This window comes from Spermophilus citellus (assembly GCF_964194105.1).
Source record: "Spermophilus citellus genome assembly, chromosome: 3".
Lineage (NCBI taxonomy): Eukaryota > Metazoa > Chordata > Mammalia > Rodentia > Sciuridae > Spermophilus > Spermophilus citellus.
The window spans coordinates 58,720,045-58,745,899 of record NC_138184.1 but is presented as its reverse complement, the minus strand read 5'-3'; the positions used below and the strand labels follow the sequence as shown (position 1 = coordinate 58,745,899).

Genomic DNA, 25,855 nt, shown 5'->3' with positions numbered 1-25,855 from the left:
TGAAAAAGTTCAAATTGGTGACACGGTACATTTTTTTTTTTTTATTGTGTGTCAATCTGCTCTGTGTGCCACAGAGACTTCAGGATTCCCCCATTCAAAGCCTTTGGCACAGTTTTTCTTGATTCTTTCTTACTGGTTGGCAGTCTCACTTTCTTGAATCCTTGGGGGACGTGTTAGTTCCATAGAAGTCCAGTCTTTGTCCCAGCAACTCAGGTTTTGGTCACCTCCAGGCTGGAATGGCAGCTTTAGTTTGGCTTCCCTAATAGCTATTCCGGGCTCTCCTGCGTCTCCCCTCGTCCCAGTGAGTCATAAGTCTCGACCTAAACAGGGCTTGAAAAACCTGTGCTCCTTGGGGAAAAGAAGCGACTCTGGAAACATGCAGAGATCTGCGATGGCTTGAGAGATTTAAATCTGCAATAAAGTGTCCTGCAACGTGTTGCGTTTATCTTACTTAAAAAGCCAGTATAGACGTTTGTTTATTGTGGTGTCTGTAGGTACCTGTGAGTTACAGGTATCATAAATGCTTTCCTGGATGTAGAAGATATTCAAATAGGTCATAAAGCCACCCGTAATCCCATGAGCCAAATAAAGTATATAGCCTTTGAGTCTTTGTTAGCAAATGCCTAGGATTCTGTTATACATTTTTCATATAAATTATTTGTGCCCTACCATTATATAAGTTTACCTAGAATGCCATTGTGCCCTTTAGTGATAGGAGAACACGTTCCGGAGCACAGTTTGTGGCCTTGGTGTTTAAAGAGGAAGAGATGCCTCCTCCTCGTGTTCACTGGTCAGGTCCCAGTCACTAGCAGACAAGTTGCCATTTGTTCTCTCTGGAGGGACACCTCGAGGTATTCATAGGGAACTTTGGAAACTGAGGTCCCCTGCTTTTGTCACTTCCATGGATCACACTCGGACTCACGCTTTGAACATGCGGACTTCCCTGTAAACGTTTTCTGGGATCCCTTAGAAGTCACATTTGCTGTCATCTGGGTGCTAAGAGCAGATGGTGTGAGCCAGGGACCTTTCTCCCTTTCTTCCACCTCTTCTGAAACGCCCCTTCCTTCCCCAGGGTGGACCAGAGGGGCCCGTTAAGACCGGTGCTGTCTCTGCCCTCGGGTTTCCCATGTAATAATGTGTTGTGAGGGACAGGCCACAATCGCCCCACTGCCGCTGGGTGTACAGAGTACATTTGTCTCAGAAAAACCCTGGACGTGTCAGCTAATGCTGCCACCCATGACCCATCCGGAATGGGGTGGCCTGCAGCTAATTCCGCACAGAGCTCCAGCCGTGGTTCGTCCATCCTGGACCATCTTGGCCAGCAGTGACCCTCTGAGTCTTTTTCGTTAGGGCCTCCCAGCTGTTTTCAATCCTTCTGAATTGTTCTGGCTAAAATAAATTATAAATTGTAATAGGAGGTTTGTTCCAGCATTCATATTTATTAGATTTTAAGATTTAATGACCATATGGGCCTAAAACAAATGTTTGATTTTGTTTTTTTTAAAGAGCAGTCAAGTGGAGTCTCTTAATTTTAACTATTTAAATATTCATTTGTGGCTATAACCCATTTTGGGGTCCTGCAAAAAAAAGGTGGGTGGCTTTTGAAAAATAAAGGTTTGGGGCAAATGGCTGACCAAGAGGAATTTTGAAGCCTTCTTCAATTAAAAAAAAAAAGATTTTCGTATTTGTTGTCAAATGTAGCTTGGGCCAGTTGATCTGAGACCTTTTGGTCTTCCTAGAAGAAACAGACTTTAATTGTCTTTCTTTCTTTCTTCTTTTATTAAATATGTTTTTGGTTGTTGATTGACTTCTAAAAAAATTTATTTACATGCAGTGGTGAGAATCGAACCCACTACCTCACCCATATTAGGCAAGCGCAGTATCACTGAGCCACAATCCCAGCCCCTTTCTTTCTTACTTATTTTTTTTAATTAAAGTTTTATAGTCATACCTGGTAGTTGGGTTCATCGCAACAAACTCACATGCATGAAATTTGATGTCAATGCATGATCCCACTTTTCCATTTCCTTTTCCCTCTACTCTCCCACACCCCCATATCTTCCAGACTGGTTGACTTTGGTGTAGTTAACAGTGGAAAGGGCCGTTAATTAATTAATGTTTATTTTCTAATTAATATTTTATTGCCTCAGTGAGAAATGAATGCAGTATTCTTGAAAAGGAATTATAAATAAGGCTAAAGTAGCCTTAAACTAGTGTCTCAGATCCCTACCCCTCCTCGCTCCAGGGGAAACATCCCTGTCATGTTTGATGGGGACATTTACCACCAAAAGCCAGGCATGTGTAGGCAACTGTCCCCTGCCACACCTGCATTCTGCTGCTTGCCGTTTTAACACCTCATTATGTTTTTGAGGCCTTAAGTGTTTTGTGGTTTTGGTGTTTTTATTGTTGTTGTTGTTTTGGTACCAGAAGATTACACCCAGGGGTGCCTAACCACTGAGCCCCATCCCCAGCCCTATTTGGTATTTTATTTAGAGACAGGGTCTCACTGAGTTGCTGAGGGCCTCACTAAGTTGCTGAGGCTGGCTTTGAACTCACGATCCTCCTGCCTCAGCCTCCCAAGCCACTGGGATGACAGGTGTATACCACAGGCAACCTTCAGTGTTCTTATCTGTCAACTGAGCTCATTTCTTTGAACCAGTGCAGAGTGTTCAAAGAACACATGGGTGGGCCATCCCCAGTTTATGTAATCCTTCCAGTGGTTTCCAGGTTTTCTGTATGCCAACAATGCTGCAGTGAATGTCCACCTGAATGCATCTTGGGTGGGGTGTGCATCTCTGTGATGAGAAGGAAAAGTGCCCTTTAGTTTGGGTCTGAACATCGTGAGAGACTGGCCAGTGTGGATTGAAACCATCTTGCTCTGACCCCACCTACCTAGGTGGAGATTCCTAATGCATATTTTTATATGAGGTCATTAGGATCCCAGGCAGAGTCAGGTTCCGTAAAAGCTAGCTGTAAGGAAACCTGGTTTATTTTACTTAACTAAGAATGCTTCAGTTAGGGGGCTATCTGAATTTAACCATGCAATATAATATAATTTTGAGTGCATCCAGTGATCCATATTATTTTTACGGAAATCATATGACTATACCTGAAAATGCCTAATGATTATTTTCAGATTAATAAAGAAATATCAGAATTTTTCAACTCGTTGTCTATAGGCGAAATATTTCTCCTAAGTCTTTTTTATACGTTGATATGTTTAGCAGATGGGTTCTCCCTAGTTAGAGCAAGATAATCATACCCACTTCCTTTTTGAATGACGTCACTTGGCCAAGGAAGGTGAGAGATTTAGATGTTGGAGGAGAGTTAGGTAGAAGGCTTTTAAACAGCCAGGCCCGGTGGCACACACCTGTCATCCCAACGACTTGGGAGGCTGAGGCAGGAGGATCATGAGTTCAAAGCCAGCCTCAGCAACTTAGCAAGGTCCCAGGTAACTCAGTGAGACCCTGTCTCAAAGCAAAATATAAAAAGGGCTGGGGATATGGCTCAGTGGTTAAGCACCTGGGTTCAATCCCTGGTACTACAAAAAGATGAAGAAGAAGAAGGCTTTTAAGCATTTCCCCTTATTTATCTTTGCTATCTTGGGAAGTGAGATTTATTATTTCCATCTGGAGAAACTGAGGCATTGAGGTTCTAGGGTGTCATGCTAAGGGTTGCCTGAGTTTACCTTAATTGAAAAAAAAATTTGTTCTTTCTAGAGTTTCCTTAAATATGGTCCTCTGACATCTTGCATCAGATTGCCTAGGAAGAGCTGTTAATTAATACTGCAGATTCCTGGGCCCCTGAGGTTGGAGCCTGGGGTTCTGCATTTTTAACAAGGAACCTAATGTTCCTGATGCACTCCAAAGTCCCAGAGCCAGACTGTGCTGACCTCATTCTGGCAATGTGAGGAGCCTCCGTGGAGACTGTCCCCAAAGTATCTCAGCAGGAGTGATTCTTGTCACGCTTCACTTGCAGTGGGCACACCCGTGTTGCTCCTCTGGGTGACTACCTCCTCCCTCGCCCACTTCCGTTGCCTGGAATTACTTGTGCTGAACTTCTCCTGGCTTGTGGCTTGACAAGTCACTTCCCAAAGAGTTGATATCATCCCGGTACTGCACAGGAATCGCTCTCAGGAACAAGTTGAAATTTCTTATGCAGAATCCACAGATCCCAAGTGTATCTCTGTCACTTGGTATATAAATGGAATCTGCGTTTCACATTCTAACCCCTGCCGGGACAGAATAAATAAATAAATAAATAAATAAATAAATAAATAAATAAATAAATAAATAAATAAAGGTGGCAGCTTGTGAAAAGGATCACTTTTGAAACCCTAAGATGTGCCTTATTTTTCTTTCTCACCTCTCTTTCTCACACTCCACCGGTGACACATTCCCTCTAAGCCTGCCCCTAGTTGCTACTGAGTTTTCTAGAAGTGCAGAGATCACTGTTTGCCCCCCCCCCCCCCCCCCCCCGTCAGCTTGTGCCCTCCCACTAAGCAGAGGGTTTGGGGACAGCCAACCACTCTTTCTCTCTTTTCTTTTTGTCCTCAGCTGTGTGTAATTTTTCTCTCTCATGTCCAGTGACATGCTTTGCCCTCGGGGGGCTGGACTGAGCCCCAGTCTTTCTAACAAGCCAAGGAGGAGGTTGGCTGGGTGACTGACTGACAGGCATCCAGGAGCTGATGATCATCGGGGCGGGATCCTAGACCCACTTGGACTTGGGTTCCTATTTTTTCCCTTCTTCTGGCAAAAGAGCATCCGTCTTTGTTGTGGTGTTGAGCTCATCCAAATCAAGAAGGCGGCTTCTCTTCTAAAAGACAGAGAGGAAAAAAAAGAAAAAAGACAGAAATGGAAAAAAAAATTTAATTTTAACCATGCTCTCCTTTGAAACTAAATATATACCCCTTCCTCTATTCTGATTGGTCTGCTTCCGTTGACAAGTGGATCGCGGGGGAAAGGAAAAGATCCTGGACTTAATTGTAAGTTAAGTCTCTCTTAATCCAGAAGAGCATTTGAGATTCTGTCCGAGTGTTCAATTTCCCAGGCCGCTGAGGTCTGTGAATTTCTTTTCCAAGCCTCCAGGCTGCTGCAGTACAACTCAGCATAGCTAATGCAGATAGATCTGCCTGTCGCCTCCCTCCTCCCTCAGCTTTGATTCGATATGAACAGCCTGGTAGCTCCGATGCTGGGGAGAAATCTGACATAACTCTGCAGATGGCTAGGTTGCCATGAAACACCTGGGGATTGTTCTTTAAGAAAAAGGTAACATTTATATGCTAATGATCTCTTCCCCCCTCCCCTCCTTTTTTTTTTTTTCCAGGGCTGCCCGTTCCCAAGAAGAGCCCAAAGTCGGTAAGGACTTGTCAGCTACTTGGTGCTTGTTTGGGGGTGGGGGGTTGGCACGGGGGTTGGGGTGGGAGGGTGTGCGAGATCTGGCTTCCCTTGGCTAAATGCATTTCCGAGACGGGAGCCGGTGGCTTGCTTTGATTAAGTTCTGGGGATCTGTTTGGTATAGATGGGGGTTTGGGCTTATCTTGTAAACTGTGGGGGATTCGTGGGCAAAGCTGCAGGAGCTGGGATAAAGGATTGCATGTGAGTACCTTCACCGTGCAGAGGGATCACAACTCTCCTTCCAGCAGATGAGTTTCAGAGCCGGGTTTTAACTTGCTACATACAAATGCTATATGCTATTGTTTCCTTTTGGAAAAAGACTCCACCTGCTCCCTGGGTAGCATTGCTCTCAACTGGTGTTTCCAGCCGGTTCACATGGCTACTCATTCTCTCCCAGAGCTTTTTTTTTTTTTTTTTTTTTTTTTTTTTTGGTGCATGGATTGATGACTTATTTACAAATTCTAAAGCCTGTAGGTTTAAGGAAGGCTTCCTTTGCCCCTTGAGCATGCCATGCTCCGGTGGAGCAGGTTTTGCGTGGCCCCAGCCCTGAGAATAAGACATTTCCTAGCTGTGGAAATGCCCTTTGTTGTTTGGCTGGCTTTAGCAGCATTATGCTGCAGGTATAGGATTCTTAAAAAAAAAAAAAATCAATGTTTTGCTGTCCTTTCTAATCTGGTTTCCCTGAAGATGCATTACCTACTTGACACGTTAGCTAATGGCTTGGAGGTTATGGTGTTTGGGCTTGGTGGTCTGCTGCTTTTGCTCTGGGGGGCACTAACAACAAATTAAAATGCTACTTAAAAATTCAAAATCTGGAACTCTGTGTAATTGATCGGGGTGGGAAGAGGCTTCCCAGTTCATTAGCACTGGGATCCAGAAGGGTGCTTCCTGGTGGCTTAAAAGATTTTGGGGGGACGGGTAGATTTACAGTTTCGTGCATTCCCCCCCCCCCAAAGAAGGACCTTTAAAACTTTGCATGCTTCCAGGGCTGGGCTCAGTTCTTCCCACCTGTCTTCAAGCGTGGTGGCGCCAAGCAGAAGTTTATTAAGACGGGAGAGGGAGCTTCCTGCATCCCGAGCCCCACTCCTAAGTTCTCCAGAGAGAAAAACCTGCAGTCATTGATGTGATTCCATTGGCATAGTGCCATGGTGATGGGGAAGGGCGACTCCAGGGCTGATGGCCCTGTCAGTCTGTGTTAGGCAGGGATGGGCTGGTCCGTGTCCACACTGGAGCTCCAGAGATGCTAACACATGTGCATGTGTGCATGTGTGTCCCCTGTCCCTTGCCCGTCGTCAAAAACCCATTTGGCCTTCAGAAAAATAGAAGTGAGTCTGGAAGACGTGTCTCCCGAGCTCGGGTTGGTGCAAGCCGTTTTTTTCTCTTTTCTCCTCCCCTACCTGCAGCTATGCTGGGCTGAGACATGGGTTTATTTTAAACACCTACATGGCCCAGACAAGAAGCCTATGGGGAGACATAGCAGTGTGACACTGGTGGCATGACCAGAGGCAGCCAGGTGTCCCTCTCTGGCATCCTACTTACATTTACTGGGCACAAGGATTTTTGAAATCTGGGTACAACTCATCTTCCCCATAGCGTTTTGGCATTACCTGGGGAACCCCCAAAGGGTCTCAAACAGGTACAGAGCCTGCATTCACCAACTCAGTGGGCACCCCCACCCCGGAGCCAGTTTATTTTGCAAGAGCCATGTCATTAGCAAGCAGCCAGCCAATTACTCGGGCTGCCTTCCTAGGGAAAGAGCTCTCTTAACGGCTTTGGCCACAGTCTGCTGGCTCTTAATTACCACAGGCCCACAGAGTGGTGGCTGCCGGGTTCCCAAAGAACAAACCCCCCAACTTGAGGCTTGTCCTTCCCCGATTCCGGTGCCAGCACGGGGATGACGGTCTGGGCGGCAGTGCTGGTCCACTCTGGCAGCTGCTGCAGGAATTCGGGGGCTGTCAGCCAAGGTGTGCTCTTGGCAGTGGAGCTCACATCTGTGATGGGTGGGAGCTCTGCACAGGTGGGCGAGAAGCCCCTTCCCTCTCCCAGTCGGCATCTCAGTGATGTCCTGCCACAGAGACAGGGGGGAATGGGATTTTTCTGGTGGGGGATCCACAAGGAAGCTGGATGCCCTGGGACCTGAAAGTCACTCGGGTTGGGACCGATTGGGCCAGTTATGCAGCCTGCATGATCACAAGCCTGGGTTGTGACTCGCTTGGATTTGCCAAGCAGCTCTGTGCACGTGGTTTTGGAATCCAGGACGGGGGGTTGGGGTCGTATTTTTCTTAGAGTTTGCTGGCTTGATCGGTTTCCTCATGTGACGGACAGCTTCTGTGTGCTTTCACACCTCATTTCTTTTCTTTTTTAATGTTTGCAATAATTAGTTAGTCTTTATTAGAGCAGAATGTCATATTCCCCCTCCTGGGTATCCCTATAAGCATACTTTTTTTCAATTTTTTTTTAAGTTGTAGGTAGACACAATACTTTTATTTTATTTATTTGTTTTTATGTGGTGCTGAGAATTGAACCCAGGACCTCGCACCTGCTACACAGGGGCCCTACCATTGAGCCCCATCCCAAGCTTCCCCGTAAGTTTATTCTTAATAAGCAGCTTCACCCACTGGATTGAGTGTGGATGCTCAGTTTGTGGTTATAGCCTCATTAATATCTTAATATCATTGTATTCATTTGATATCTGAACTTCCAGAATATCAGGGATTTCTCTGCCAAACAACAGAGATAAAAATAAGAGATATTTGCTGTTGGGTTTTAGATCTCTCTAGAAAACAGATTCTCTGGCCCAACTTAGTCATCCTGACTACAAACTTAACTAACTGGGACTGTCAGTCTGAATCACACATAAGGACGTTCTGTCTGAGAATTTAAAACGACCAGTGTCACACCAGACCCTGTGTTTTAAGTCACATTCACTTGGATTTTCCTCCTACTTCCTTTTTCAACTTTTTCTTTCTCTGTTTCTTCATCTGCCCATCCGCCCCTCTCTGTATCCATCTGTCCGTCCATCTATCCATATGTACAGCCATCCTTACATACATTCATCTTTGATTTACTTACCCACCCATCTGTTCATCCATTTATTCCACAAACTAGTATTAAGAACCTATCAAATGCCAGGTGTGATAGCACAAGCCTGTAATCCCAGGGGCTCAGGAGGCTGAGGCAGGAGGATCGAGAGTTCAAAGCCAGCCTCAGCCACTTAGCAAGGCTGTAAGCAACTCAGCAATTAAATGTATTAAAAAGGGGGGCTGGGGATGTGGCTTGGGGGTTATGTGTCCCTGGGTTCAATCCCCAATACCCCCCCAAAAAAAAGAACCTATCAAGTGTCAGGTTTGGTGTGAGACACTAGAAATGCAATAATAAATACGATGCTCCATGGTTGTGGCATTGCTCTTTTTAAAGCTCATAGACAAATAGGGTCTTGATTACTCCATTCATTGAAAATGGCTTCATTGTCAGAGTTCCCCAAAATGTTGTATGCATTCACTCCATCAGCAAGTGTTTACCGAGTGTCTTCTACTGCCACACCCAGTGCAGGTTTTCAGTGGGAACTGAAATAGGAAATACTGCTTTCATGGAACTGGTGAGAGAAACCACATGAACAGATCTTTACCATGAAAATTAAAGTCTACTGAGAATATATTTTGAGAAGTTAATGTGGCAGAAGTATAACATAGACAAGTATACACCTTACGAAAATCATTCTGCTCTCAGTCACAACAACCAAGTAGTCACAGAAAGTCAGGACAAGATGAAATTCAGTGCTGTGACGGAGCTATGTTATACTTTGGAGTTCCCTGGCAGCCTGAGTGATATAGGAAACCAGATTATTTACTTACTATTATTGGATAAAAGAAAGTGTATTAAGGAGACAAATCTTCCTACTTACTGGAGGGGACCCTGGATGGCGGGCAAGGAGATCTCTTCAACTTCTTTCTAGCAAACTTAGCAAGATAAAAATAATAACAGCAGGCCTTTGTTTATGGCACTCCATCTCTTTTTCCTTTAAAGGGATGCTAAAGGAAAACCAGTCCTTGAGACACAAAGACGGTAGAGAACGTGCACATTGAGCGATCCCCACCTGAATCATTCAGTTTTATGAATCCTGCCTTTTTCACTCTCTCCAAGTTGCTGTTCACCCTTCTCTCTACTCCCCCTCGCCCAAGGCCACGTGTCTCACCAGCATGGCCACAGACCTCATCACCGTTCCCCAGGGAAGCAGAGAGACTGGTAAATGGGGGATGGCTGAGTAAGTTTACCCAGGTAATATTTCCTGGCCTCTCCCCTCCACACAGCTGGGTTCAGGTTCAAGATATCAGGGGAGAGCCCTTTGGCGCCCCCTAGAACAAAGACAGTGCATTTTTTTCTTTTTTCTGGTACCAGGGATTGAACCCAGGGGCACTCGGCCACTGAGCCACATCCCCAGCCCTATTTTGTATTTTATTTAGAGACAGGGTCTCCCTGAGTTGCTTAGGACCTCGCTTTTGCTGAGGCTGGCCTTGAACTTGCGATCCTCCTCCCTCAGCCTCCCGAGCTGCGGGATCACAGGCGTGTGCCACTGAGCTTGGCATAGTTTTGGATTCCGTTAAAACATGGCATTGGGAAGCAAAGCTTGTGTTCATATCCAGTCAGGGCTTTCGCTCTTCTTCCTGCACTAACTCCTTTCACGTGCCTTTTGGGAGAAAGTCATTTAGCTTCGACCCATCAATGATGCCAGAGACCAAAAAAAAAACAAACAAAAAAAACAAACCAACAGGACACAGAGCCGTCCTTTGCTGGGTTTTGGATCTGAGTCTCTGGTTTTCATTCAACCTCCAATGACATTGACCTCATCAGCACTTGGAATATTTCCTGTTGTCCATGTGAATTGCTCCAGTGGCCTTGGGTCTTGGCAGATAAGTGAACTGTAAATAATTTTGCTTTAAAATGGATCAATTTGTCATTTTTCAAGCCACATGAATTCTTTTCATCATTTAAGCTCCTAAGTGCTGTCTGTATTCATTTGCTCTTCCGAGCAAATATTTTCAGTTCACTTTGTAAGTACCTCCATTTTGAAATCATTCTGCGAAATAACCGATCAGTTGATTTCCCCATCCCATTTCCATTTCTACAAACCGTTGCATCTTCCCGATTGTCCTGGCCTGACAGGAATCAGTGTGAGGGTCGTTCACTTCAGGGAGGATGGTATGGTTCTGTCTTAGAAGGTCTTATGATACAAGATCAGGGCCACTGTGTGGCTAAGGACTTTTATGGAGGTTTTAAAATCGAGCCCCTTTCCTTCTTCCTAATTTGCTGTGATTTGAGACTCAAATCAAATTCTTACTTCAAAAATATTAGCATGGCTGGGTGCAGTGACGCATGCCTGCAATTTTTCCGTCCCCAGCCACATGGGAGGCTGAGGCAGGAAGATCCCAGATTCAAGGCCAGCCTCAGCAACTTAACAAGACCTCAAAAGGGCTGAGGATGTAGCTCAGTGGTCAAGCATCCCTGGGTTCAATCCCCATAACAACAACAAAAAAAAAGTGGCAGTGCTTGGTATTGCTCTCTCTCAAATCCCAAGCATTTGCTGAAGCTGGAGATGTGGAGGGCAGGAACCCTGTTTGTAATACACCCCCATCTTCTGTCCCCCAGGGGACTGCAGGGACAGCCTCCTCATTGGCCTGCCTGTTCCACTGCTTTCCCAGGTCAGCTCCCTGCCCAGGAGCTGGACCAACATTCTGGGAGTGTGTTGGCCACTTTAGATCATGAGTGGGTCCCCATCTCCCAAGCCAAAAGCCAAGTGCAGACTCCCTGCCATAGTCTGGAGGCACCTGCATTACATGGCCTCCGAGTTCATCTTAGACCACCCCATTGCCCTGCCAGGCAGGGCCGGCCTTTCTACCCTGGGGACTTAGAAGCTGCTGTGACTGTTGGTCGAACATTCCTCCATAGGTTCCTGGTACCTCATATCTGAAGGACATTGCAGTGTGCAGTTTTCAGTACAGGAGGGCCATTTGGCTAATGTCCACCCGTACACATACAGTCACGGGCATCAGCTACACATTCAGGTATACATTCCAGGAGGTCAGGTACCCTTATTTACCCACTGTGCACCCCCAGGCTCCAACACAGGCACAACCATCAACACATACTTGTTGGTACAGTGAGTTTGTTGCAGGTAGTCAGAGGAGGGCCTGGGATGATATTCTGCCATCGGTGTACCAGATGCTTCTCTCCATCATGTTTTTAGTATACACAGGGTCCCTTTAAGAAGCTTGAAAGGAATTGGGGTGGGGTGCAAGCCTGTGATCCAAGTGGCTTGGAAGGCTGAGGCAGGAGGATCATGAGTTCAAAGCCAGCCTCAGCAAAAGTGATGCTGTAAGCAACTCAGGGAGATCCTGTCTCTAAATAAAATATAAAAAAGGGCTAGGGATGGGGCTCAGGGGTTGAGCACTCCTTGGTTCAATCCCCTGTACCAAAAATAAAATAAAAGCTGGTGTCTCACCTAAGAGAATGAGGCAAAAGACAATCACAGTAATGCAAACCTGGTCCCAGGCTGTCACTAGTTCAAAACTGAATTTACTTTCAAATCCCAAGTCCTTAGGGAGGTAATCTAGAAAAGACATACAAGTTAACTTTAATTTTGGGAGATATATGTATATATATGTAAATGTAGCTTTTCTTTTGAACAATCCAGGGCGTAACCAGATAAAAGACAGCATCATAAATAATTAGCATGCTCGCAGAAAATAAAAATCATATTTGAAAATTTTACATACACACAGCATAGTTAAGTGTGTGTGTATATATATATATCCCAGAGTGCCAACAAGAGTTTTGATACTGAATCCATTTCCAAATCTATTTTCAAATCATTTAAATGATTTTGAGATGGATCATAAAGTTAAGTCTTACCAAAGAAGAAATGTAAAACTCTTCCAGAATACTCTGTACTTAGCCCACTAATAGGCCACTTGTGTATGCTAGTCAATGGCAGTTTAGTGGTGGCACAGTTTGGAGAGCACATTCTCACGATGCACCTGTACTTCTCTGCCAAATAGAGGGACAAGATTTAGATGGCATTTAAAAGGGACTCCAAGGTACAATTCAACTGAGAAGCAGTTTTGCAACCTATTCCAAATTGTATCTGTCATTGTGTATTAAATTGAAGCTAAATGAGTCACTTATTTGGGAGGTGAGAAAGACTATTATAATTTGAAAAATGATCCAGGCCTTGCCAGTGGATTCCAAATGTACATTCTCTTTATGGTGAAGTCACCTCTCTAGTTAAAGAGATTCAAATCTTCCAGGTCATCTGGGCACAGTGGCACATACCTGTCATCCCAGTAGCTTGGAGGCTGAGGCAGGAGGCTTGGCGAGTTCAAAGCCAGCCTCAGCAAGGCCCTGAGCAACTTAGCAAGACCCTGTCTCTTAATAAAATATAAAAAAGGGCTGAGGATGTCACTAGTTGGTTAAGCACCCTGGGTTCAATCCCCAGTCCTTAAATCAATCAATCAATCAATCAATCTTCCAGGCTAGAGTTTTATTGTATGGACATTTTAGGGTCCTGGAAGCCCTCTTGTGGCATGCTGAGTGTATAAGCACACGTGTATAGTAAGCGGGTAAAAGCACAGGGGCATTCTCTGCAGCAGGAAGTTCCAGTACTTTCCTCACACTCTCTCAGTGGGGTAGGGTTGCCGGAAAGGTCTTTTTCTCCAGTTCAGGGGAAAGATACAGTGGAAGAGGTTAAAGTTAGGTTTCAAGGGGCCAATGGTCCAAGAAGGCTGTAGTGCAGGGACCCAGAGTAACCTTACAAAAGAGATAGCAGGCTGGGCACAGTGGCGCACGCCTGTAACCTAATCAGCTCTGGAGGCTGAGGCAGGAGGATCTCAAGTTCAAAGCCAGCCTCAGCAAACGTAAGGCACTAAACAACTCAGTGAGACCCTGTCTCTAAATAAAATATTAAAAAGGGCTGGGGATGGGACTCAGTGGTTGAGTGCCCCTGAGTTCAATTCCCAGTACCCACCCAAAAAGGAAATGATGGTTGGTGGATGTTGCCTTGAGATCCTCCCGCCTTAGCCTCCCAAGCTACTAGGATTACAGGCATGCACCACCGCACCCAGCCATAATTCCACGTTTTTTCTACGTATTGTGGTGTGTGTGCACACCAACAGTGTGCTGATCTTGTGCATGGTTGTTTATAATATTGATACCTTTCTAGGGGACACATGAAAAGAAAAACATATCCCTACTGGCATGCAAAAGAGAAGGGGTGTCTTATCTGTCTTGGTCATTTTCTCACCCTCATATCTTCACTGTTGCTCTGGGGAGCTAGAGGACAGGGGTCACCTCTTAGGACAGAGGTCCGACACCTGGCCTGATAGTCAATGCACAGTGATTGAGGGCACTTGGAGGAGGGTGGGGTCCAAGTTCTGTTCCATGGCTTGGAGTGCTGATCCTTCCACCTCTGGGCTGAGCTCTTCATCATCAGTGAGAACAGGGTGTTGTGGTGTTGGCGGTGGTGTTTGTCGCCACCCAAAGGCCAATGCATTTTCCTGGTGTCTTCACCAGTTTAGCATCCCCTTGGATCGGATGGAATCAAGCCTCGTTCACAGTTTCCCCAAGTGTAGGATACGGTCCTCAGATGTCTCTGATGATAACACCTGATGGAAGAGTTGAGGGAACCGAGATGCTTGAGGTTGAAGATCTTATAAACTACTTTAAAAAACACAAGCTGCCCAGGATCCGTTAGAGAGGATGGAGATGCCCTTCCTCTCCCCCTTTACCATGATGCTCAAGCACGTAACTATGGTGATGTGACATCTCTTACACAGGAGGCAGGATTCTAGGAGTTTTATTCTGAATAGAGGAAACAGAATACCTGGAATTACCACAGTCTTTTATTAAAGAAAATAGGAGCTAAATTATTTTATTTTCCACCCATCATTTTTCTTCTCGGTAGGTTTTGTTCTCTGTTCTCTTGCCATTCAAAGAGCGTTTCATGAAATGGGAAGGGCCTCTGCTTAGCTGGTTTTAATGAACAGGAACTTGCTTGTTCTCTTAAAATTTAATTGGAACTCCCCTGCAAATGCTACTTAGACTGTGGATAAGTTGCAAGTTTAAGGAGGCTGACCCCTCAGGAATCAACCATATATAAAGTTCAGTCTTGACTTTTTTTTTTTTTTCAGTACCAGAGATTGAACCCAGGGGCTCTTACCTACTGAGCCACATCCCCAGCCCCTTTTTTGTATTTTATTTAGAGACAGGGTCTCACTGAATTGCTTAGGGCCTCACTAAGTAGCTGAGGCTGGCTTTGAACTCTTGATCCTCCCGTCTCAGCCTCTTGGGCAGCTGGGATTATAGGGGTGTACCACTGGTCTTGACTTTTAAACCACATCTGAAAGATTGATTAGCTAAGAATTATGAAAGCTTTTCACATGATAGCATTTTTTTTTAACCTTTAACTATCAGTCTTCATATAACTAAGCATGTTTTTTTCTGTTTCTCCTGGTCTGTTTGTTGGTTGGTTTTTCTTTCCACTTTTTAATTGGTGCATTATCACCATGTTTGCTTCTGCAGTATTGGGCATTGAAGTCCAGGCCTCACCCATGCTGGACCACTGAGCTACATCCCTCATCTTCTCCCTGTTTTAGAAGAACTGATGGCAAACCTTTAGAGAGGACTTGTGTGTTTTATTATCAAAAGATGCAACATATGGTACCCCAAGGGGCCTTTTAGCCCTGATTGTATTTCTTCTAGATGTTATTCCCTATGGCTAAACCACTCCTGGTATTTTGTGTCACATGTTTTTGTCGAGAAATAAGGAGGTTAAAGCTGATCCATCTTGCAGTAAACCAGCCCAGTGTCTTAGCTCAGAACCTATGATGAGAATTAGATTTGTTTTCCGCTGCAGCCCAGAGAACAGTGTGCTTTGTGATTATGTCATTCTGTCTGGCCTGCCCCTCTATCTGTCTGCCAATCACTTGGGGATTTATCTGCATTCTGCACTCACTGGAGAAGGAGGACGCCCAAAAGGTTGTTGATGTATTTATGCACAGTGTTTGCAAAAGTGTCCAACAGAGCTGAGCTGGTGGGAAAATGCCCACTGGTAAACCGGCAATGATCTCTTGCTTACTTTCAGCAACCACTGGAAAGGAAAGACAGCCAGAGTAGTTCTCAACACAGCGCTTCCAGCCACCGGAGCCTGCACACGGCGTCCCCGAGTCACAACACGCAGGTGCTCCCCGAGTACCCACCTACCGAGGCTCCTGCTCCAGATCAGACCGACAGCTCTGGGCAGAAGAAACCAGATCCTTTTAAAATCTGGGCCCAGTCCAGGAGCATGTATGAAAACCGACGTGAGTAGTGCCCCCGGGCTGCCTGCCCCAATCCCCTCCCCTGGGCTGGGCTCCTCCAACACAGCAAGGCTCCGAGTGTAAACTGGACCAGGGTATATCAGGATGAGGACCAGGCTCCTAAGAAAGCACCATCTGCTGGATCTCCATTTGGAGGCTCCATTATGTCTCCAAGTTGGGAAACAGGGTACGAAGGGATGCTCATGCAATCCCCAGCCTGGAGAAAAACCCATTTATTTTTCTCTGTAGTTGAAAGAAGGGGCAGATAAGAATGGCCGTCTCCTATATTCTTACCTGAGCTGGAGTCTTGCAAGACAGTCTGATAGATAATAGAACCTAAATATGTATGGGTGGTAAGAGGAAAATATGATTTTAGAGGTAACGAGGAGAAATTAAATGCTTACTTTGTGGTCACTTGGTTTTGAAAAATACTGGTAATTTTTTTTTAATCATTCTCAGTTTTTCTAAACATGCCCTCCAAAAAAAAGGGGGGGTGAATTAGGCTTTAATTATTTATATAGTGAGTAAGTGTTTTCTTTGGTTTTACCTTTCCTATAAAAATAAGTTAGTGATGGTGTACTCTGTAACTTCTTGGCTTTAATAAGCCTGTTAAACCCTTTCTGTTTAACTTCTTCCTCTTTATTATGAAATGATTTCCAAAAGCTATTCACCATAAATGATACTCATTTATCTCAATGGTGAAAGTTCTTACAAAGTTTGAATTTTAGATGGTGCCCGTTGAGCCTTTTTTGGGGGTGTGGCAACTTCTGACATTCTCTCCTGATCAGGGGCGGCCCACCCGTGACCTCTCTGCCCCTCCTTTTCCCTTTTTCGCATGGAGTGGGAAAGATTGTCAGGAGAGGGAATGTAGGGTGGAAGGGCCTGAGAGACTGTAAGAGAGAAGAGCATACTTGCCTGTCCCTTTGTCCCTGTCACCCCTACCATGGCTATAGTTCCAGCCACAGCTGTGGTCACCTCTCAGCCAGGGCCCCCATAGAGGTCATGGTGCAGAGGTTAGAAAGATATCACTGAGGTCCCCCAGAGACCAGGCTGAGGGGAATGAGGTTCCATTTGGAATATCCCTCCCTCACACACAGGGGAAAGCACAGGCTGAGCATCCCTGGCTGTCTTAGTTTATCACTTCTGTGACTGAAGGAACTGACCAGCACAATTATACAGAAGGAAGAGTTTATCTTGGGGGCTCAGGGTTTCAGAGGTCTCAGTCCACAGACAGCAGGCTCCATCCCTCGGGGCTCCAGGGGAGTCAGGATATCATGGAGGAAGAGTGTGGTGGAGGGAAGCAGCTCACATGGTGACCAGGAAGCAGAGAGACTCCACTCTCCAGAGACAAATAGAGACCCCAAAGCCACGCCCCCAATGCCCCCTCCTCCAGCCACCCCCACCTGCCTCCAGCCACCACCCAGTTAATCCCATCAGGGTTCATTCACTGGTTGGGGGAAGGCTCTCACCACCCAGTCATGTCTCCTCTGAACCTTTCTGCACCGTCTCACACATGAGCTATTGGGGATCACCTCACATCCCAACCCTAACACTGATCCAAAATGCTGGCAACCAGAAGTATTTCCGATTTTGGAATTTTTCACCTTTTGCAATATTTGCATTTCCATAATGAGATATCCTGGGGCTAGAATCCCAGTCTAAACATAAAATTCATTTGCATTCCATATGTACCTTATACACATACCCTGAAAGTAATATTATACATTTTTAATAATTTTGCACATGAAACTTAAGTTTGGTGGTGTTGGACTTTCTACTTGCGGTGCTGTGTTGGCATTTAAAAAGTTTCCAATTCTGGAGCATGTCAGATTTTTAGATTAAGGATGCTCGACTAGTAAGAGCCTGGGGTCCATCCTCACGACGTCTCCTCCCTCATTATAATGATTTCACTTAAATAAGAAAAAAAAAACACTACTGAAGAATGTTTTCCAAAGGGGACTATTTTCATATTCCCTACACATTCCTCTCTAACCATGAGACTCCTCCAATCAATGCCCAGCTTCAGGGGATGTTGAGATATTATTGCTTTATTGACCACGCTCCTGCTTTTCTCAGTACAGTACACATTTATGATTGAGTTTTCCATGTACGAATCTCACTGTGATAAAATGGATCATGCTTTGAAGGGCTGACAGCGCCCTCCTGGATTGGCAAGACCATTCTCCTGCACCTGTTCGATAGGAGGCTCCAAGATGGGAACAGCATTTCTTAGGATTTGGGTCTTTCATCCAATTTTTATGAAAGTTCCCACCAGAATGAAATAATATCTAATGTGACCATAACCAGCTGCTGTCAGCATTGAAATGGCTCAAATGGCAGCTGGAATGAAATATTTGGGATGGTTTCAGTTCTGCACCTTCACTTTCTTTAACATCGAAGGAATCAGATAGAACAGCCCAAATGAGAATCCATTTCTTTGTGGTGATTGCAGGCTCCCTAATGGAGCGATAGCAGCAGCCTAATTGATGTGAAGATTCCCATGGATTTTCTCCTCCTGCTAAGTGAGAGAAATGATGACACTTCCCCCACCCGTGGTAATTGTTCTGTAGCTGTCACAGTTTCTTTTTTCTTTTTTCTTTTTTTTTTCACAGTATGAATGAAGGAACTCAAGTCAGTCTTGTCTTGGAATCAGGACTTTTTTTTTTTTTTTTAATCCCAGATCAGTTTCTGCCATTGCCCTGGGTTATTTTGTATCTTGTCTTTTAAGAACCATAACAAAAATCCAGGGCATGCCCTGGGTAGCTTGATTCCCCGCCTCTCCCTGCACAGTGAAATGAGCAGACTACTCCAGGAAAAAACATCAGAAGTCTACAGCAGTTCCTTAATTGTACCAGATGATCCCCTTTTGGTTGAGAATATCTTCCCCTTATGTCTAATTTTATTGTTAAGGGCAGCTTGAAGATGAACAGATGAACACATTTTGCTTTTTTTTTTTTAATTTTTTGACACTGGGGATGGAACCCAGGGGTTCTTAATCACTGAGCCCCATCCCCAGCCCTTTTTAATATTTTATTTAGAGACCGGGTCTCATTGAGTTGCTTGGGGGCCTCGCTAAGTTTCTGAGGTTGACTTTGGACTTGTGATCCTCCTGCCTCAGCCTCCCGAGCTGCTGGATGGCACCACTGCGCCAGCTAAACACATTTTGATCACCTTGCTTCATAGGTCTAACGGTTTTATAAAATACCATATTCTTCAATGCCAAAACAGCATTGTCAAAATGAATCCGTCTGAATTACAGATGTTAATGAATCCCTTTGAAGGGTTTCCATGTTTGATTAAAAACAAAGACAAGCATAAAGTCCTTTAAAAGCCATGTTGTATTTTCTCCAGATAACATACCAATTGTGCACATGTCATGACATTGACACAATCTTATTAGTAAATGTTCGGGAAAATTGGCTAGCATCCAGTAGCATTTATTTCCAAAGAATTTTTAAAACTTGCCATTGAAATTTTGCCTAATTGCAATATAGTTTGGAAAGAAAGAAAGAAAAAAAATGCTCAAAGTGCTCCTATCAACCAACATTGTCAACCTGTCCTGCTTTGGAGTGACTCGATTAGAAGTTTGGAATTGATGACTGAGCTCCTTCATCATGATGTCTAAGGAGCTCATGAGTACTTCTAGATTTTAAGCACTGTCATAATGATTCCTATTTTATGTGTTTGTTCAGATCTTGGGGCAGATTTGACAATTGTGTGTCTGTGAGCATGAGACTATTCTGGTTTGAACTGCCTAAAATTCACCTGGACTGGCCTTAGTACAAGGAGGAGTTCCGTCAGGAACTTCATACACTCCTAAATAAATATGAGTGTCGCAGATATACCGATTTTATTTTTCTCAAAAGGCAATGAGGGTTTAGATGAACCTTCTGTAGATTGAGACATGATTGAAACAAGTTCATTGGAGAATGTATTTTAGAGTCTAATTAAATGTGAAGAGCCTAAGGTGCTAAAGGGAGTCATAGGAACTGTCCGTGGTACAATTAGAAATTCTAGCTCTTTGACAAGTAAAGCATCATGAAAAAAAGAAGCCAAAATACAAAAAAAGAAAAACCATCAAATCATAGCCCTTAAAATCCATAGCAGCCATGACCCACTGTACCGAGGGGCACGATCCCTCATCAATCACAACTGAGCTGAAATGAACTAACAGAATGTACATGAAGCTTTGCAAAACTGTGAAATTAATATTCCAGCTATGTCACCTTCGCCTGCATCGGGATTGAGCAAGGGGGAAAGAGAGAGAGAAATCAGTTCCACGAATTTTGGAGAATGTCAGAGTAAGGACCCTGCTGTGGACTTGTATTTCTCCATTATCATTCATCCTGTTCCATGTTCCCATCCGTCTGGGGACCTGGGAGGAAAGTCAGAAAAGGGAGGGGGGGGATAATGTGCCCTGAAAGAAAGCCAGTGGCCTGTCCCCTTAGCCTAGTGTCAACTATTGACAACATGAGATGAGGCGTGGTACACGTCTTCGACATTGTGTTTCTGTCCATGGGGACATCAGGAGGGGTCTCTGTGAACCTGGTTCCCCCATTGTCCCCAGTTATCAAAGGAAGTCTTTTGAGTGCTTTATTGAGTTGTTATTGCTATTGCCCAAAGGAGAGTAACTGCTAAGATGGTTTCCCAGGCAAGACTTAAAAATGAAGACAACTGGACAAGGTTTTCTTAGTTCTATGTGATTAGCCTCACTAAGATAAAAATAAAGTGATATTAATATAAAAATGGTTCTTACCCCACTGGTTTATTACAAACTTAATTCTAGCTGGGCACGGTGGCTCATACCTATAATCCCAGTGGCTCTGGAGGTTGAGGCAGGAGGATCATAAGTTTGAGGCCGCCTTAGCAGCTTAGTGAGGCTCTGATCAACTCCATGAGACCCAGGGCTAGGGCTAGGGCTCAGTGGTCGAGTGCCCCTGAGTTCAATTTCAGGAACCAAAAAAACCTCACTTAATTCTAATAGAATCTGCCTAAAATAGAGAATTAAACCTTTTGAGGTAAGCAGTTGAGAAAGCTCAGTACCTCTATGAAGTGGCACCAGAGGAGAGAGATTTGGGAATCCCATAATAAGTTTCAGCATTGATTCATCACCAAAGGTATATATTTGGGCAAATGACACTTAATTGGTGGAAAAGTCCATTTGTTAAGATGCTAAAGCTGAAGTACCAAAAGACTTGCTTTGTCCTGGGGTCCGTATTTGTGTCTGTGTTTCCTGACTCATTGGTGGTGTCTTTAACATCCCGAGTGTCACTGGGCGGCTTTCTTTTCAACGGAGAACTCTCAGAGTAGATTTGCCATGTTCCCATTGATTCTCCAAAGGAAGCAAATGCTCTTTCTCTGGGGACTGAGCTGTGTGGTAAGCCTGAATCTGCAGCCACCCCCACCCTACCTTGATGGCTGACACCTAAGTGTGCAACATCAGGCCAGAGGGGCCTCCATTTGGTGTCCCTGTGGGGTGGGCAAATGTCCCTGTGTTAAGTGATGCTAAGAAAAATGCGTCTGGGCTGGAGGTCTCTGCAGAGGCCCTTTCTCTGTCCCCAGAAAGGCCTCCTAGCCCTTGGAGGACTTGAGATAGGCCCTGAGGCTGGCAAAGAGCAGTGCTCTATTAGGGTAATAACCCTCCTACTTGAGTGAACCAAAGACCAGATGCTGCTTGACTTAATTTGTTGTTTCTATGAGGCTATTACAGCAAATACCCTTTACCCATCGACTTGCACAGATATATACATACATATATACAGTTACCTTAGTGTGCTCAATATTACTCTCCAATTGCTTTTACAGGCATCTTATGATGTCGCCGAGCTTGTGTTCCGTGGCAGCTTAGCTACAGCAATTACAATAAAAGAGGATTGGATAAAAAGCACCTGTGTAAAGCCAGAGCATGCAGCCAGCTCAGGGAAAATAAGAGATTCAGAACTGTCTGGCTTGTACCTGCCTCATAGTTCCCTGCCTCCTGGTGTATTTAGTCACTCTACACCTGTAAAGGGACACTCTCGCTGACCAGAAAACTACATAGCCACGTTCTTCATTTCTATATCCTACTGTACAAACTTGGGGAAAGATTAAAATTTTCACTACTCACTTCTTAAGCCCTAAATCCCATTAATTAAACAAACCAGAAAGTATGCAGAACAGTACTTTGAAATCTCCATAAGGATTCACAGCAACTAAATTATAGATGTTCTCTTTAAATAAAAGTGATGTCACTTTATAGGCCAAAAATACCCTATGTATACATTCGAGCATATTTAAAAATTAAGTGAAAATAGCCCTTTTTATTACCTTAGTGAAGGAACAGAGTGGTATATAGAATTATTTCATATATAGTAGGCATCTATTTTTCTAGAAATTTCTTTTTAAAAATGATATTTTTATTTTAAAGCCCTTAAGCATTACTGAGTGCTAAACATAAGTTATCAAGTTATTGGATAATAAATGAGTACTTTCAATGTTGAAATACAGGCAGATTCTGGAATAAAGTAGTCATTTTAACAATGAGTTGTGGTTAGTTAATCTGGATTATTTTTGTACTGGGGAATTCAACCTAAGGGTGCTTAACCACTGAGCCACACCCCCAGCCCTTTATACTATACTTTACTTAGTGACAAGATCTCACTGAGTTGCTTAGGTCCTTGCTACTGAGGCTGGCTTTGAACTCATGATCCTTCTGCCTTAGCCTCCCAGGCCTCTGGGATTACAGGCGTGTGCCACCGTGCCCAGCATGGAATTTTTTTGTCATCATGAAAGGTTGACTATCTTTTTCGGTGATGATATTAAAATCCTGTAAACTTTACATTTGGAAGAACTAGGTTTTTTGTTTTTGTTTTTTTCAGAGCTGAGGAGCAAAACCAGGGCCTGGCAAACAGGAAAGCACTCTACCACTGAGCTACCCCCGATCCTTGAGAGTAAATGTTTTGGTGAAAATGATCTAACAAATCAAATTATTAGTTTTACTCATCTTGATTATCTTAAGGAGGAAAAAAGTGACTTGAACATAAATTAGGGGCTGGGGTTGTAGCTCAGTGGTAGAGCATTTGCCTTGCACGTAGGAGGCCCTGGGCTCGACCTCAGCACCACATTAAAAAAATAAATAAAATAAGGTATGGTGTCATCTACAATTAAAAAAATAAATAAAAAACACAAATTAGAATCGGGCACGGTAATGTACGTCTGTAATCCCAACAGCTCAAGAGTCTGAGGTAGGATGATCGCAAGTTTGAGGACAGCCTTGGTCACTTAGCAAGATCCTGTTTCAAAACCCAAAAAGGGATAGGGATGTAGGTTAGTGGTAGACCTCCCCGGGTCCAACCCCTGGTACATAAAAAGCAAAAAAAAAAAAAAAACAACAACAACAACAAATCGATCAGAAACACTTTTTACCCAAGTCATTTTCTTCCATTCCCTAGTTGATAAAGCTTTTTAATTTACTTAATTCCCTTATAACGATACTGAGAAAAGCAGTCAATGCCAGCTCCTCTCTTAGGTGGCCCTAATGGTGTGGACTTGGTTAGGAATCATCAGTGATAGTTCTTTGAAGAACTTAGGGCCCAGTGACTGGTCTGTTACTCACCTGTCTAGATCCTTCTGTCTGTCTGCTTTCATCTGCTCAAGCCTTGGCAGTCTTGGTCCTATAATTGTGCTCATCTTAGGGCCATGATTCCTTTGACCAGCCAAATAATCTGCCTTCCTTCTCCCCCCTCTGCAGTTCCCGACTACCAGGAACAGGACATCTTCCTCTGGAGAAAAGAGACTGGATTCGGATTTAGGATTCTAGGTGGAAATGAGCCAGGGGAACCTGTGAGTCTTGTCTGCTTCTTTCTTCAAGTGCTGTGTTCTGACACTTCACAATAAATTGATCACAGTGACAGGCTGTGGAGACAGGAGTCCGGCTACACCCAGCTCTGACTCTCATCCTGAGCAGTGTGGGATTCTCCTGGGCTTTTGCAGTTGGGTTTTTTTTTTTTTTTTTTTTTTTTTTTTTTTTTTTTTTTTTTTGACATGAGGAAGAAGGGAAGAGATCCTTAAAGTTTATAGTGGTGTGTGTGTGTGTGTGTGTGTGTGTGTGTGTGGACTATGGCAGCTGAGGGTGGAAAAAGAAAGTCAGAGGTGGGGTGCGCTCCCACTAATAAAGCCAGGGCCTGGTCCCTTTGGCTAAGTCTGTTCCTCTACTGGCAAGTAGGGGGGCTTTGTAGGGTGGGTAGCTAGTAAGCAGAGAAGACACCAGGCAGTGTGTCAGACATGAGAGTAGGACCCTGTCTTGATCAGAGTCATGACAGAACCCTAAACAGGGGTCAGGAAACATGGGCCTGAGCTTCTTTGGGTTTAGAATAAATGCAGCATATTTGATAGGAGTAAAGAGAACTAGAGATGTGTGTTGTTCATTTCTTTTTGATAACAGCTGCCACTGTTATTCATTAAGCACCGACTGTGTGCCAAGTACTGTTTTAAAGCCTTTTCACGTACTTTTCATCCATCTGATCCACGAGTTTATCCCCAATTTTCAAATCAGAAGATAAAAATGCAGAAAGGTTAATTAACTTGCCCAAGATCACAGAGACACTGGCAAGAGTCCAGGAGCAGAATCCATATTGTTAGACACTGTTTTGTCCAAGTCCCTTGTAAACTTCAGGTGTCTTATGAAGGTGATTGTAGTATTACCTATTACAGAGAAGGCAAGGTACACACAAATACTTCAGCTCGAGTTTAATGAATGGCAAGTATAACAGGCAGACATTAAATATAAAGAGTAGTCTGCTTTCAGGTGCTAAATAAAACCCACAGAAATGGGGATCTCAGGCCAGAACTTGCTGAACTCATCCATTCATTGGATCGTGTTCATCAGGCATATCCTATTGCTAGGCCTAGCACTGAACCCTTAAAAAAGAGTCATGTTAGAATTAAAATGAGCAGAATTTTATGAAAGGAGTTTTCCTGGGTAGAGAGGAAAGGAAAAAAGAGTTCATAAATGAGGGGGGTAAAGGGATTTATTTCTCTAAAGGGGAAAAAAAAAAAGAGTGTCACCAGCATACCACAGATAAACATCCAGGAACAAAGCAAGAAACAGTTATTCTTTTTTCAATTTCAAAATGGTTGTTGCACCTAGAACAATGACTTATACAGTAGGTGCTCAGTGAATGCTGGTGGCATGCATGCGGACCCAAGTGAATGAATTGAATTATTCCTAGAAATGAGGCGGCTGTGGGTATCACGGTCAATCAGGAGGGCAAGGTTTCACCCATCATCCATTACCCAACAGATTTATATCGGTCACATCGTACCACTGGGTGCTGCTGATACAGACGGCCGCCTGAGGTCTGGCGATGAATTAATCTGTGTGGATGGGACACCAGTAATTGGGAAATCACACCAGCTCGTGGTCCAGCTTATGCAACAAGCTGCCAAACAGGGCCACGTCAATCTCACAGTGCGGCGAAAAGTGGTGTTTGCTGGTACGTTTTCTCATTCATTCCTCCTGTGCTCTGTCATTTCTGTGTCTGCCTCCTCAAGCTTCTATTTTAGCAAATGTTTGCAAATGTGATGGAGCTCAGGATTTCCAGATGGTTTGCTTCTCTCCAACCCTGCAAAATAACTGTCATTCAAAAGTACTTTAATGTGCCATTTGCATATGTTCAGCAAAGGTTTCTAGAAGGGTCTCCTTGAATATAGATGACCTGCCCACCCTCCCCTCACCATCCAGGACTTAGCCAGCCTCTTCATTTGATGATAATCCTCAACAAAAGAGGTCATTAGGAATGTCTGAAAAGTTGCAGCTTCAAATTGAGAGAATCAAACTTAGGTTTGTACTGAAAAAAAAAAAAGTCTATAGAAAGGTTAATGCTAGTGTACCTTTTGGTTGCTTGTCATATATATTAAACCAAACTTCTCTATTTCCTTTTTTTTTTTTTTTTTTTTTTTTTTTTTTTTTGGTACTGGGGTTACTGGGGATTGAACCCAGGGCATTCAATCACTGAGCCACATCCCCAGGCCTTTTTAATATATTATTTAGAGACAGGGTCCTACTAAGTTGCTTAGAGCCTCACTAAATTGCTAAGGCTGACTTTGAACTTGCAATCCTCACATCTCAGC

General features: G+C 44.1%; 1 protein-coding gene across 8 annotated transcripts in view; it reads left to right on the top strand.

The window, feature by feature from the left end:
- The window catches only part of MAGI1 (membrane associated guanylate kinase, WW and PDZ domain containing 1), a 610,526-nt gene that overhangs the window by 561,955 nt on the left and 22,716 nt on the right, over window positions 1-25,855 (top strand). For 6 of the 8 annotated variants that reach the window (XM_081283977.1, XM_081283978.1, XM_081283980.1 and 3 more), the window contains 5 exons: window positions 5,326-5,357; window positions 15,532-15,748; window positions 19,963-20,046; window positions 23,475-23,566; window positions 25,026-25,218. In XM_081283977.1, coding sequence (XP_081140103.1) covers window positions 5,326-5,357; window positions 15,532-15,748; window positions 19,963-20,046; window positions 23,475-23,566; window positions 25,026-25,218 — 618 coding nt within the window. The remainder of the gene's footprint in view (window positions 1-5,325; window positions 5,358-15,531; window positions 15,749-19,962; window positions 20,047-23,474; window positions 23,567-25,025; window positions 25,219-25,855) is intronic. The other 2 variants (XM_081283982.1, XM_081283984.1) reach the window with 1 other exon arrangement.